This window comes from Rhinopithecus bieti, unplaced genomic scaffold (genome assembly GCF_001698545.2).
Source record: "Rhinopithecus bieti isolate Rb0 unplaced genomic scaffold, ASM169854v2 scaffold_69716, whole genome shotgun sequence".
Classification (NCBI taxonomy): domain Eukaryota; kingdom Metazoa; phylum Chordata; class Mammalia; order Primates; family Cercopithecidae; genus Rhinopithecus; species Rhinopithecus bieti.
Window position 1 is genome coordinate 173,231 of NW_016826382.1, and position 12,510 is coordinate 185,740.

Here is a 12,510-nt window from a genome sequence, read left to right on the forward strand (position 1 = left end):
TGGTCAGATTGGTTTCTGCTGCTTGAAAACAAAGAACTCTAATTGCTGTGCTGGATTAAGAATAAATGCACTTGACATGGAAAAAGGTTCCTATGAGGTTCAGTGAAAAAAGAAACAACAGCTTGTACAGTATCTTATACAATTTGACTATATCTTTTAAGAAACAAATGTGAATATATCCCATTTTTAAAAATCTATAGATATATAACAATGTTAATTCTGGATATTTCAGGGTAATGGTTTACACGTGAGTCTTACTGTCTTGTTTCTGTGTCTAATTTTTCTATAAAAAACTTCTGTATTGCTTGAATTTTCAAAAATTTCATAATATATAGGCCCAACTACAAATAAAATTTTCTCCCCAAAATAGTTTTAATAATTCAACAGTTAATCTAACTAACAGTTTTAAGCCATTCAAATCTCTTGATTTTCCCTTGTGAAGTACCATATCTCTGTGTTAATAAAGTCTTGGAAAGAAAAAGTAAACAGTCGTGAACAAATTCAGATAAGTAAACACATTCTCAGGCTAAGAAAGTAAAAGTTCATGAGTCATGTTCAGTTCTAGTCAAGTCAAAAACAAAGGACTCTAGGATGAGAAACTTTCATTGTTACTGACATATTACCTAAAAATAAAACAAATTTCCTAACAGAATTCCACCTTAAAAAATTGAATTGATGGCCGGGCGCGGTGGCTCAAGCCTGTAATCCCAGCACTTTGGGAGGCCGAGACGGGTGGATCACGAGGTCAGGAGATCGAGACCATCCAACCCCGTCTCTACTAAAAAATACAAAAAACTAGCCGGGCGAGGTGGCGGGCGCCTGTAGTCCCAGCTACTCGGGAGGGTGAGGCAGGAGAATGGCGTGAACCCGGGAGGTGGAGCTTGCAGTGAGCCGAGATCCGGCCACTGCACTCCAGCCCGGGCGACAGAGCGAAACTCCATCTCAAAAAAAAAAAAAAAAAATTGAATTGATATTAAAAGGAGACTAAAGAGACATGACAACCAAATACATACCTGATTCTAGACTAGATTTATTAATGAAGGGGAAAGCAAGGCTATAAATGATTAGACAAAACAAAAATATCATTACCAATGACTATAAGGATATATAAGAACTCTTTTTATTTCTTTTTTGAGACAGAGTCTCACTCTGTCACCCAGGCTGGAGTGCAGTGGCGCTATCTCGGCTCACTGCAACTTCTGCCACCCAGGTTCAAGCAATTATTGTGCCTCAGCCTCCTGAGTAGCTACGACTACAGGCACCCGCCACCACATCTGGCTAATTTTTGTATTTTCAGTAGAGACAGGGTTTCACCATGTTGGCCAGGCTGGTCTCGAACTCCTGACTTCAAGTGAACCACCCACCCCAGCCTCCCAAAGTGCTGAGATTACAGGCATGAGCCACCATGCCCGGCCAGGATATACAACAACTTTTATTTAACATTTTGTAAAACTATATATGCCAACTATATATTCTCAATGTTATAAGGACAGACAAAATTTTAGGAAAACTTTTCTGAAATCACATATACAAATACACAAATCAGGATTTTAAAAAAACCCTATCATTTCATTGATGCATGCCCATTTGTTGATCGCTCTAACAACACTGGGAAATTAAGTTAGTTTTCTTTTGCTAAAATAACAAATAAATCACATTTCTCTCAAACATCAAAAACAATTTTTTAATAACTAATGACTAGAAAAATCCCCTCCTTAAAGTAGCTTAAACACCTGAACAGCTTAAATAGCTCACTTTATGTCATAAAGACATAAATAACTACTAATGAGGGTTTCACACAGTCATCTGAAGTATAATAGCAATTTCCATTTTGAGGAATCTCACCCACTTTTCGAAAACCCCAGTTCAAATCTCACCTCCACATTTCAATTGGCTATTTATATCCTCTTACCTTCAGTAACTCCTTGCAGCTGTCAAGCCCAATATCCACAAGAATACCTTTCACCTTTTTTCGCACCTTTCTGATGTTGTCAAGATTTTCCACAGGAATTTGAAACATTTTTGGAATTTTCCTTAAAAGAAAACAAAACTGTAATAAGTACATGTATATAATACACAAAAATACATTTTTTGACAGGGTTGGTAAAACACTCAGATTAGAGTATCATTTTCAACAAATTGTTGCAGAACGAGTGAACATTCATATGCAAATGAATGAGGTGGACCTCTTCCTTACACCATATACAAAAACTAACTCAAAAGTGGATCACACCTATATGTAAGACCTAAAACTATAAAACTCTTACAAGAAAACATAAGCATAAACATTCACGACCTTAGATTCGTTAGGGAATTCCTAGACAGGACACCAAAAAGCACCAGTAATGGAAGAAAAAATAGGTATGATGGATTTTATCAAACATAAAAACTTTTATGCTTCAAAGGACACCATCAAAAAAGCAAAAAACCCACAAAACAGGAGAAAATAGTTGCCAATCATATTTCTTTCTAATAAGGAACTTATATGCAGAATACAGATAACTCTTGTATCTCAATAATAAAAACACAGATAACCCAGTTTACAAATGGGCAAAGGATCTGAACAGACACTTCTCCAAAGAAAAATATCCATTAAGGTACAGGAAAAGATGCTCAGGCAGGGGACAGTGGCTCACGCCTGTAATTCCAGCACCTTAGGAGGCTGAGGTAGGCAGACTGTTTGAGCTCAGGAGTTGAAGACCAGCCAGGGCAACATGGTGAAACCCTGCCTCTACAAAAAATACAAAAATTAGCCGGGCATCCTGGTGCGCACCTGTAGTCCCAGCTATCCAGGAGGCTGAGGTGAGAGGATCACCCGAGCCCAGGAGGTAAGGCTGCAGTGAGTCTGATCATGCCACTATATTCCAGCCTGGTCAACAGTGAGACCCTGTCTTAAAACAAAACAAAACAAAACAAAACAAAATGCTCAACATCATTATCCATGTGGTGAAATGCAAATCAAAACCACAAAGAGATACTATGCCCACCAGGATACCTATAGAGAAAAAAAAAAAGAAACGTGTTGGCAAGGACATGGAGAAACTGGAACTCTCATCCATTCCTAACTGTAATGTAAACCAGTGCAGCCAGTCTTGGTGTGTGCCTGAAAACAGTCTGGCTGTCTCACAAAAGATTAAAAACATACATAACATATGAACCAGCAATTCTACTCAAGAGAAATGAAAAGCATACATCCACACAAAAACTTATATAAGGATGTTCATGACAACACTATTCAATCACCAAAATGTGTGAACAACCCAAATGCCCCCAGATTGGGGCATTTGATAAATAAACTGATGACTGGATAAATAAAATGTGGCATATCCATACAATAGATTATTTGGCCATAAAAGAAATGAAATACATACATGCTACAATATGGATGAACCTTGGAAATATGCTAAGTAAAAGCAGCCAGACACAAGGATTATATGATTCTATTTATATGAAGTGTCCAGAACAGGCAAATCCATGGAAAGCATAACAGTGGGCCAAGCACAGTGGCTCACGCCCGTAATCCCAGCACTCTGGGAGGCCAAGGTGGGTGGATCACCTGAGGACAGGAGTTCAAGACCAGCCTGGTCAACATGGTGAAATCCCGTCTCTACTAAAAATACAAAAAATTAGCTGGGCGCCTGTAATCTCGGCTACTCGGGAGGCTGAGGCAGGAGAATTGCTTGACCCTGGGAGGTGGAGGTTGCAGTAAGCCGAGGTCACGCCACTGCACTCCAGCCTGAGTGACAAGAGCGAAACTCCACCTCAAAAAAAAAAAAAAAAAAAAAAAAAAAAAAAGCACAGCAGTGGCTGTCAGGGCTGGGAGAACTGGGAAGTGATGGAAGCAAGGCTTCTTCGTTCTGAACTCAACTGTGGTGATGTATATACGATGTGAATATGCTCACAGCCATTCACTGTATACTTTAAATTGGTGAATTGTATGGTATATAAATTATATCTCAAGCTGTTTAAAACAGTATCTCAAAAGGCATAAAATTAAAATAAACCCTGTGGTACTTGACCAGACTAGGGTTTACTGAAGTGAACTCATGTAGTCATACACCCCAGTAGCAGTGGGCACAACTAGGGCTCAAATCTTAATTCCTAAATACCACCTTCCTTTAAAAAGAACCCCTGGAAAAATGGCTGGAGCATGGTAAAGACAAGATGAGCCTAGAATATCCTGTGCCAGAATATAAAGAAATTGCTCAACGAGGCATGTCAACAGAACACAAAAGTAACCAGCTTGAAAGGGCTCCCATAGGCCAGATAAGAGACAATTTGGGCATATATCAAGTAACAGATATAACCTGTGGCAAAGTGAATTTTCCCAACACACAACAATACCTTCCAACCCACATGCTCTTACAATACGGCCCTAACTCTCCTCCCAAAAGTGGGGGCATCTATGCCCCCTCCTCTTGACCTTTGGGCAGAACTTTGTGGCTGCCTTAACCAATAAAGTATGGAGGAAATGCCATGAGAATTCCAAGACTAGATCATAAAAATGCCACGTACCTCTCTCTCAGGATGATCATGCTCAGAATCCAGATATCATGTGTGTAGAAAGTGCCAACTAGCCCACAGAGACACTACATAGAGGTGTTCCACATCAACTACCAGCATGGAAGCGAAGATGCCTCTTGAGGATTCCAGCCCCTAGCTGTCAAGTCACCCCCTGCCTTTGAGTCTTCCCAGATGAGGCCCCAGACACTGTGGACCAGAAACAAACCATCTCCCTTCCCTGTCTGAATAGAACTGACCCAGAGAACTGATGAGCTTTTTAAATAAAATGTCTTACTCCACTAAGTTTGGGGTAGTTTGGTATACAGTGATAGTTTATATAGTTACATAGACTATATAGTTATAGTCTATAGAGTTACATAGACTATATAGACTATATAACTCTATAGACTATATAGTTATAGTCTATATAGTTACATAGACTATATAGACTATATAACTCTATAGACTATAACCCACTCGAATATAGTGATTTCCTGATTTTGATGGTTTTGTTACGGATATGTAGGAGAATGTTCTTGTTTGAAGGAAGAAGAGGAGAATGCTCTTGTAGTATTTAGCGTAATGTGGCAACTTTTTTGGCAACTTACTCTCAAACAATTCAGCGAAAAAAATTATTTGTACTATACTTGTAACTTTCCTATAAATCTGCAACTATTCTAAAAAACATTTAAATGTGTAGGCTGTAAAAGCTAAAATATATATTAGTCAAATTCAAGTGGCAAATATTTGGTTATTCAACTTCATTAATAATAATTAAAGAAATGCCATTTAAAATGTCAATTTTTTACTATCAAAATAGTAGCTACTAAGATTACTAACATCTGGTGGTAGTAAAAGTGGAAAATTGTAATTTTTACACTTTTACAGGGTAACCTGGCAATACCCCCAAGACTAGGGTAATCTGGCAATACCCCAAGACTAGGGTAGTCTGGCAATACCCCAAGACTAGGGTAATCTGGCAATACCCCAAGACTAGGGTAGTCTGGCAATACCCCAAGACTAGGGTAGTCTGGCAATACCCCAAGACTAGGGTAATCTGGCAATACCCCCAAGACGTTTTGAGACACAGTCTTGCTCTTTCCCCCAGGCTGGAGTATAGTGACGTAATTACAGCTCACTGCAGCCTCAACCTCCCAGGCTCAAGCAATCCTCCTGCCTCAGCCTCCTGAGTAGCTTGGACTATTGGTGTATGCCACCACACCTGGCTAACCTTTTTTATTTTTTGTAGAGATAGGGTCTCCCTATGTTACCCAGGCTGGTCTTGAACTCCTGAGTTCAAGCAGTCCTCCCCCTCAGCCTCTCAAAGTACGGGGATTACAGGCATGAGCCACCATGCCTGACTCTCTCATGATTTTTAAGGACAATTTCTGAGTAAGCAATTCTTCTTCTACATTCCTCTCTTGTATCCCCCACCCAAGGAGAGGCTTAGTGATCCCTCCTAGGACTCAGCACAATAACCATATACCACTCCATTGTCTCAACTCACCATGTTGCAATTATCTATTTATATATCCATTTCTCCTATTGGGCTACTATTTCAGGGCAGAAATCATGTTATATTTGCTTGACAGGGTCCCATCACAGAGCACAGTACATAGCAAATGTTCATTAAATGAACAAAAAACATAAAATAAAACAGGATAAGAACCATAAGATATGCAGAAAGTGCCAGGGAGTTCTAAAGAGGAAATGGCTATGGAAAGCTGGTGCCCAAGAAATACAAGGTGAATAAATTAGCATCAAAAAATTATTGAGGTAAAGGAGGAAAAGTCTGATTTTATTTGGCAAAAGTAAAATCAAAAAGGTAGACTGGAATCAAACTGGGAAAGCAGTAGGAGGCAGAAAGGGTTAACATATAATAAGGAGAAATTTTTGGTGGGTAACAAGCAAATGCCAAGTTTTTGAGACGCTGTTCTGGAGTGGCGAGATTTATTTTCAAAGTTATGAATGTGAAAAATGTATCCTGGTCTCAGCAAAAGGAGAGATTTAAGGATCACTAGCATTGTAGAACTGGGAGGATATAAAATTTAAAAATTTTCTTTATAAAATTTTAAGTTTAAAAATTTTCTTTAATAAAATGCACTGATTTGGGTTCTAGCCTTCAAAAGCTTACACTCCCACACAAGAGCTGCCATAACCTCATTATGCATTTCTAAACACTAAACTCAAGGTCACCTTCTAGCCCAGACCAGCTTCTTTGGCCAGAGCAAAACTCAACAAAAATTTTGTTAGCTGCTTTCCACGGACTCTACCAGACTTGATTTCATTTCCTCCTTAAAGTTCCACTATCCTCTCTATCCTCTGGGGTTATTCTCCAAAAGCTGGCTGACACACAATATTGTCTAAAGTAGGGACCATCATCCACATGTATCTGAAATAAGGAAGCTAAATTTACTGCTTCCAAGAAAGTCTCAACTCATACAGCAAGAGCTGATCTTATCACAGGGTTTTGAGAAGCCTGGAGTACAAAGACTTTTAAAAGCAGAGTGATTGGTGATTGGCTGATTCATGTAAGCATGGTTGTACATACACGAACCTCAGAAAGGGTTTACTAAAATGAGGCTCTCAGCGATTGGGCAGGGTTCTGGGGTTACTTGTTCAAAGCTTGAGACTAGGGCCAAGGAGTTCTCACTTTTTTATTTTTTTCCCTTGAATTTGAAAAATAGGCACTTTTTATTCTCAAATGAAAGTTCTCCCATTCCTTCATCATTGTTATTGTGGCCCTTCTAAACAAAACAAAACACAAGCACACAAATACCTTTTCATTTAAAAAATGGGGGGAAGTTTCCTGTTTTTTATTTTTTATAGCAGTTTCCTAACAGCTTTAGGGAAACCAACAAAGGATAAAAAATAAAATACAAGTAAACTACAGGTTTCATAACTGTTGCCAACCACTGGGGAAGGGAAGCTGACTTTTACCCATATAAGCTACCACAATTTATTCATTCTTAGATCCATTCTTACAGCATAATTTATCAATCCTAAGATAAAAGATTCCATATAAAATGCCCAGTGGATGAATTAACTAGGAAATAGTTCGATGTTTTCACATTTATAGATCCTCTATGGATACTGTTCTCCACAGATTCTTAGAGCTCAGTAAAATCTGTGTTTTCACCACTAGAAAACAGCAAGCTAACCAGGGCGGCCAACTGTTTCCATATCGTGCACTAATGTATATATCATGCACTAACGTATATATCATGCACTAACGTATATATCATGCACTAACATATCAATCTCAATTCAAAATAAATCTCAATTCCTGAAGTTTGCGGTAGGCATGGAACTACCATAAAATTCCACTGATATGCACAAGAAACTATTATTTCCCAAAATGGTACATAAAGGATTTCTCTGGGGATTTTTTAGTATAATGATCTCTTAAGGATATTCTATTATAGAAAAAAAATACACTCTAAAAAAAAATGTTGGCCAGGCACGGTGGCTCCCGCCTGTAATCCCAGCACTTTGGGAGGCTGAAGTGGGAGAATCACCTGAGGTCAGGAGTTCGAGACCAGCCCGACCAACATGGGGAAACCCTGTCTCTACTAAAATTACAAAAAAATCAGCCGGCATGATGGCGTGCGCCTGTAGTCCCAGCTACTCGGGACGCTGAGACAGGAGAATCGCTTGAACTCGGGAGGCAGAGATTGCAGTGAGCGGAGATCACACCACTGCACTCCAGCCTGGGTGACAGAGCAAAACTCCGTCTCAAAAATAACAAAAAAGAGTCATTCAGGTAATACAGCAATAAACAATACTTTTTAACGCCACAGAACTTTTTTCAGTTCCTGTGAAATTGCACAAAACGATGGTCACCAAAAAGGATTCTAGAGCTGTGTGCCTGGGTTTACATCAGCTCCACCGTTTATGAGCTGTGTAATCTTCAGGCAATCACTTACTCTCTCGGGCCTCAGCTGGCTCTTCTGTAAAACAGGGCAAGTATGACCTAATTCACAGAGTAGCTATGAGGATAAATGAGTTAATACATGCAAAACAGCACATAAGCACTGAGTTTGCTATTAATTAACTCCAAAAAACTAAATGAAATGTCTCAACTATTGGAATACAGGGCTTTCTAAAGAACAACTTTAAAAACACAGAATATTTGGATCATGTATTCGGCAGATCTGGGTTCAAATCACTGGGAGATACCTGTTTCCACCTATGTAACACATTGCCCTAACAGGTCTAGGATAGCCAGAGGGTGAAGGGCAGGGCAGAACCCAAGTTTGCAATATGCTGTTGGTAAACTTATGAGGGCAATCATAAATTAACCAACAGCATGTTGCAAATTTGGGTTCAAATTAAAAAGGTGTTTCCCAAATCCCAGAATCTCTTCAGCTAAAAATCTTAGCTTAGCTGTCATTTTCCTCCAGAAACAATGATTAACTCCTTTCAGACATGTCCTAACCCTCACTGTTCCTCCCCTCAACTAGAGGGCCGGAAGGACAACCTCTTGTCTCATCTCCACTCCTGTACTTCCTTTCTTTTTTTTTTTTTTTTTTTTTTTGAGACGGAGTCTCGCTCAGTCGCCCAGGCTGGAGTGCAGTGGCCGGATCTCAGCTCACTGCAAACTCCGCCTCCCGGGTTTACGCCATCCCGAGTAGCCGGGACCACGGGCGCCTGCCACCTCCCCCGGCTAGTTTTTTTGTATATTTTAGTAGAGACGGGGTTTCACCGTGTTAGCCAGGATGGTCTCGATCTCCTGACCTCGTGATCCACCCGTCTCGACTTCCCAAAGTGCTGGGATTACAGGCTGGAGCCACCGCGCCCGGCCATGTACTTCCTTTCTTTTTTTTTTTTTTTTTTTGAGACGGAGTCTCGCTCTGTCACCCAGGCTGGAGTGCAGTGACCGGATCTCAGCTCACTGCAAGCTCCGCCTCCCGGGTTCACGCCATTCTCCTGCCTCAGCCTCCCAGGTAGCTGGGACTACAGGCGCCGCCACCTCGCCCGGCTAGTTTTTTGTAGTTTTTAGTAGAGACGGGATTTCACCGTGTTAGCCAGGATGGTCTCGATCTCCTGACCTCGCGATCCACCCATCTCGGCCTCCCAAAGTGCTAGGATTACAGGCTTGAGCCACCACGCCCGGCCTATGTACTTCCTTTCTTAACACACATCTGTCACTTTCATGTTTAAGGACGACGGGCTCAATGCTGTCTTCAGAGTGAAGTCCTAACTCTAACCGAAATTTAACCGAAATATTAAAACACATTCATACAAGGCCAACTCTCCAGGAACATCTTTAAATAAGTTACACATACATTACTGACTTCCAGACACAGCTGAACACGTACTTTACGCAACTTTTTACATGTCGTACTCTCTCCCACTAATGCTCCTCACCCCCCCAACCATGGTACCCAGACTTTTTTGACAAAGGCTCTTTGTCAAAAAAAAAAAAACCCTTTTTTGACAAAGACTCTGCGTGGCACATGCCCACAGTACTCTACAAATATCTGCTGCCCCACTTGCCAATCTGCATTGTCAGTTATCTGCTTACCAGTTTCTCCTCCCCCACCCCACTCCTCCACAGCCAGTATATTCCTCAAGATCCCAAGAGGCAGTGATTACCCGTGCAAATAGAGTAAGTTTTAAGCACTCAGGCAAGTCTTCTGTTCAAATAAACTACTTAAAATACTTAATTATTCCTCATTCTGCATCTGCACATTATTTAAAAGGGCAGTTAAAAATTTTAACATTCCAAAGCCAACTGTGATAGAAATCTTGTAAACGGAATCTATTTCAACGCAACCAGCAACGGCGGATGAAAAGTACATAAAGTCAACATCTGCATATCAATTATTGATACTCGCATCGAAAGCTCAACGGTGAAGAAACAGGGCCCCGTTATCAGCTGTTCTTCAAACCTTTCTAGGGGAAAAAAATCTGGGCAGATTTAGGTGTCACTGTCAGCTCCTGCCCTACATTTGCCGTCACTCAAGGCTCCTCCAGGGAGAAGCTTCCAGGAGAACCCGGTCTCGGGGCTGCGGCGGGCGGGCTGGCGGGTGGGGCGTTGCTGGGGTCCTCACAGGGGTCGCCACAGCTCCTTGCCCTTTTTCTTCTTCTCCATCCTCGTTCCCTCTCCCTCTACTCCTCGCTCCCTTCACCAATCCCCCCTCTCTCCCTCGGTCCCCGTCCCCATCTTCCCCGTATTCCTCCTCTCCCCTTTGGTCCCCGTCCCCTTCTCCGCCCTCCCGGGGCGGCCCCCTCCCACGTGACCGGCGGGCGGGCGGGGCGGCGCGGGCGCGGTCGGGGGTCGACGGCCGCCGTTCGCGGCCGGCGAACCCGCGCCGTGGAACGTCCCGGGATCTTCCCGAGACGGCCACGGGCGGCGGGGCCAGGGGCAGGCGGGGCTGGCGTGGTGTGGGCTGGTGGCTACCGGGGCAGGGGCGGGCTCGGAGCCCAGAACTGGGGCCGGCCAGGACCGGGCGGGCGGTCGCCGCGCGCGCCCGCGCTGGCCGGCCGTTACCTACCACTCGGCGCCCCGAGGCAGCCACCGCGTCTCTGCTGCTGCCTCTCCCAGCGGCATGCCGGGTCTTCCCGCCGGAGCGCAGGCCGGCCCCGTCCCGGTGGCGCCTGCGCCCGCCCGCCGCCTCCGCCCCGCGCGGCGGGACCCCGCCTCAGCGCGCGCCCACCCCGGCGCGACTCGTCCCCTCCTCCCGCGCAGCCAGAAAGAGAAAATGGCGCTCGATTGGCCTCAGGAAGTGACGTTGGCCCTCATTTGCATGTAGGCGCAGCTAGCCAATGGGAGCAGAGTGTGCTTGGGGGCCCCTGGCATTTCCCACAGGCCCCCCGGGGCCCCTGACTAAAGCTGGACTGGAGGCTCTGGGGTGGCAGTGGGGGGCCCCTGTAGGGCCCCCTGACTCCCTTCTGGCCCAGGGAACTGCCCTGCCAGCTCCTTTCCACATCTGTGCAAACTCTCGTGAGAGTTTGAGTGGGTAATGACGTCACTAAAGGGGTGGGGAGAGTGTGTCATCAACCATGTGACTAATCACGTGGACTCACCACAGCTTTGACTTCATTTGCATGGAATGGGGTGGAGCTAGTGCCAGCTCCAGGAGTGGTGACCCCGCCCACATCTCAGAGCCAATGGGAGCCCAGCTGTGATAATGCTGCCTTGCCATTGGAAGACAGAACTTTGGCTCCCAGAACTGGGACAAGTGTGCCATGATTGACATATCCTGGTGAACCGACTGGCTGGGGTCTCCTGACTTCATCATTCCTGTGGGAAAGTGATCACACCTTTTCTTGAGAATTCTGATTTTTAGATCTACTACAAGTTGTGTGGGGAGAGGGTTAATTGCATACATTTGTATAAACTATTAACCTAAAAGTTCACTTTTGCACAGGTTTTTATCAATTGTGTAGCAATAATAATTTATTCCTCAAAATGAGTGGAACATGGAGTAGGGCTTTCAAAATGGCTCTAGGTCTTCGTTCTGTGGAGTCCCCAGGCCTCTGGTGGACGCCCTCGTGCCCCAGAGCACGTGGGAGTAACCACGAGGGCAGCGCAGGCGCCTCCCCCAGTGCCCCCAACCTTAACCCTAATTCTGACTCTGCACCTGAACCTCACCCTAGCGCTAACCCTGACTCTGACCCTAACTCTCCCGCAGTGTTCCTTCCCCTGACCCTAACTCAGCCACGCCCTCCGTGGCTGTTCCAGGCCTTTCCTTCTTGGCCCGAAGCCCCCTGCAGGACACGTGCCCATTTCAGCATAAGGCCATGTCTCCTTCCAGAGTGCTGAGCCCCTGCAACCCGCCACCGGCCTCCAGCCCTGCGGCCCACTCCAGCCGTCACGGGGCAAAGGCTGTGCCCAGGCTGGGCCTTCCGCCCACAGACCTCTCCAGAGCCTCCTTGTCACCATCCACTTGCCCATAATTTCAGCTTTTCCCTCTCAATGGGAGCCTTCTGCTCAGTTTAGCCCAGTGACTAAAAACATAATAGGCACTAAATAAATGTCCATATTCGTTTTAAAATTGT

The 12,510-nt window shown here is 44.0% G+C and overlaps 1 protein-coding gene across 4 annotated transcripts in view; it reads right to left on the reverse strand.

Moving 5' to 3' along the window:
* The window catches only part of ADNP2 (ADNP homeobox 2), a 29,949-nt gene extending 19,323 nt beyond the window's left edge, over positions 1 to 10,626 (reverse strand). The window contains exons 1-2 of one of the 4 annotated variants that reach the window (XM_017863448.1): positions 10,398 to 10,626; positions 1,913 to 2,033 (exon numbers count right to left, since the gene is read on the reverse strand). In XM_017863448.1, the coding sequence (XP_017718937.1) occupies positions 1,913 to 2,020 (108 nt within the window). In that variant the 5' untranslated portion in view covers positions 2,021 to 2,033; positions 10,398 to 10,626. Of the gene's footprint in view, positions 1 to 1,912; positions 2,034 to 2,773; positions 2,794 to 4,515; positions 4,536 to 10,397 lie in introns of those variants that run through there. The other 3 variants (XM_017863446.1, XM_017863450.1, XM_017863447.1) reach the window with 3 other exon arrangements.
* Positions 10,627 to 12,510: the final 1,884 nt, after the last annotated feature.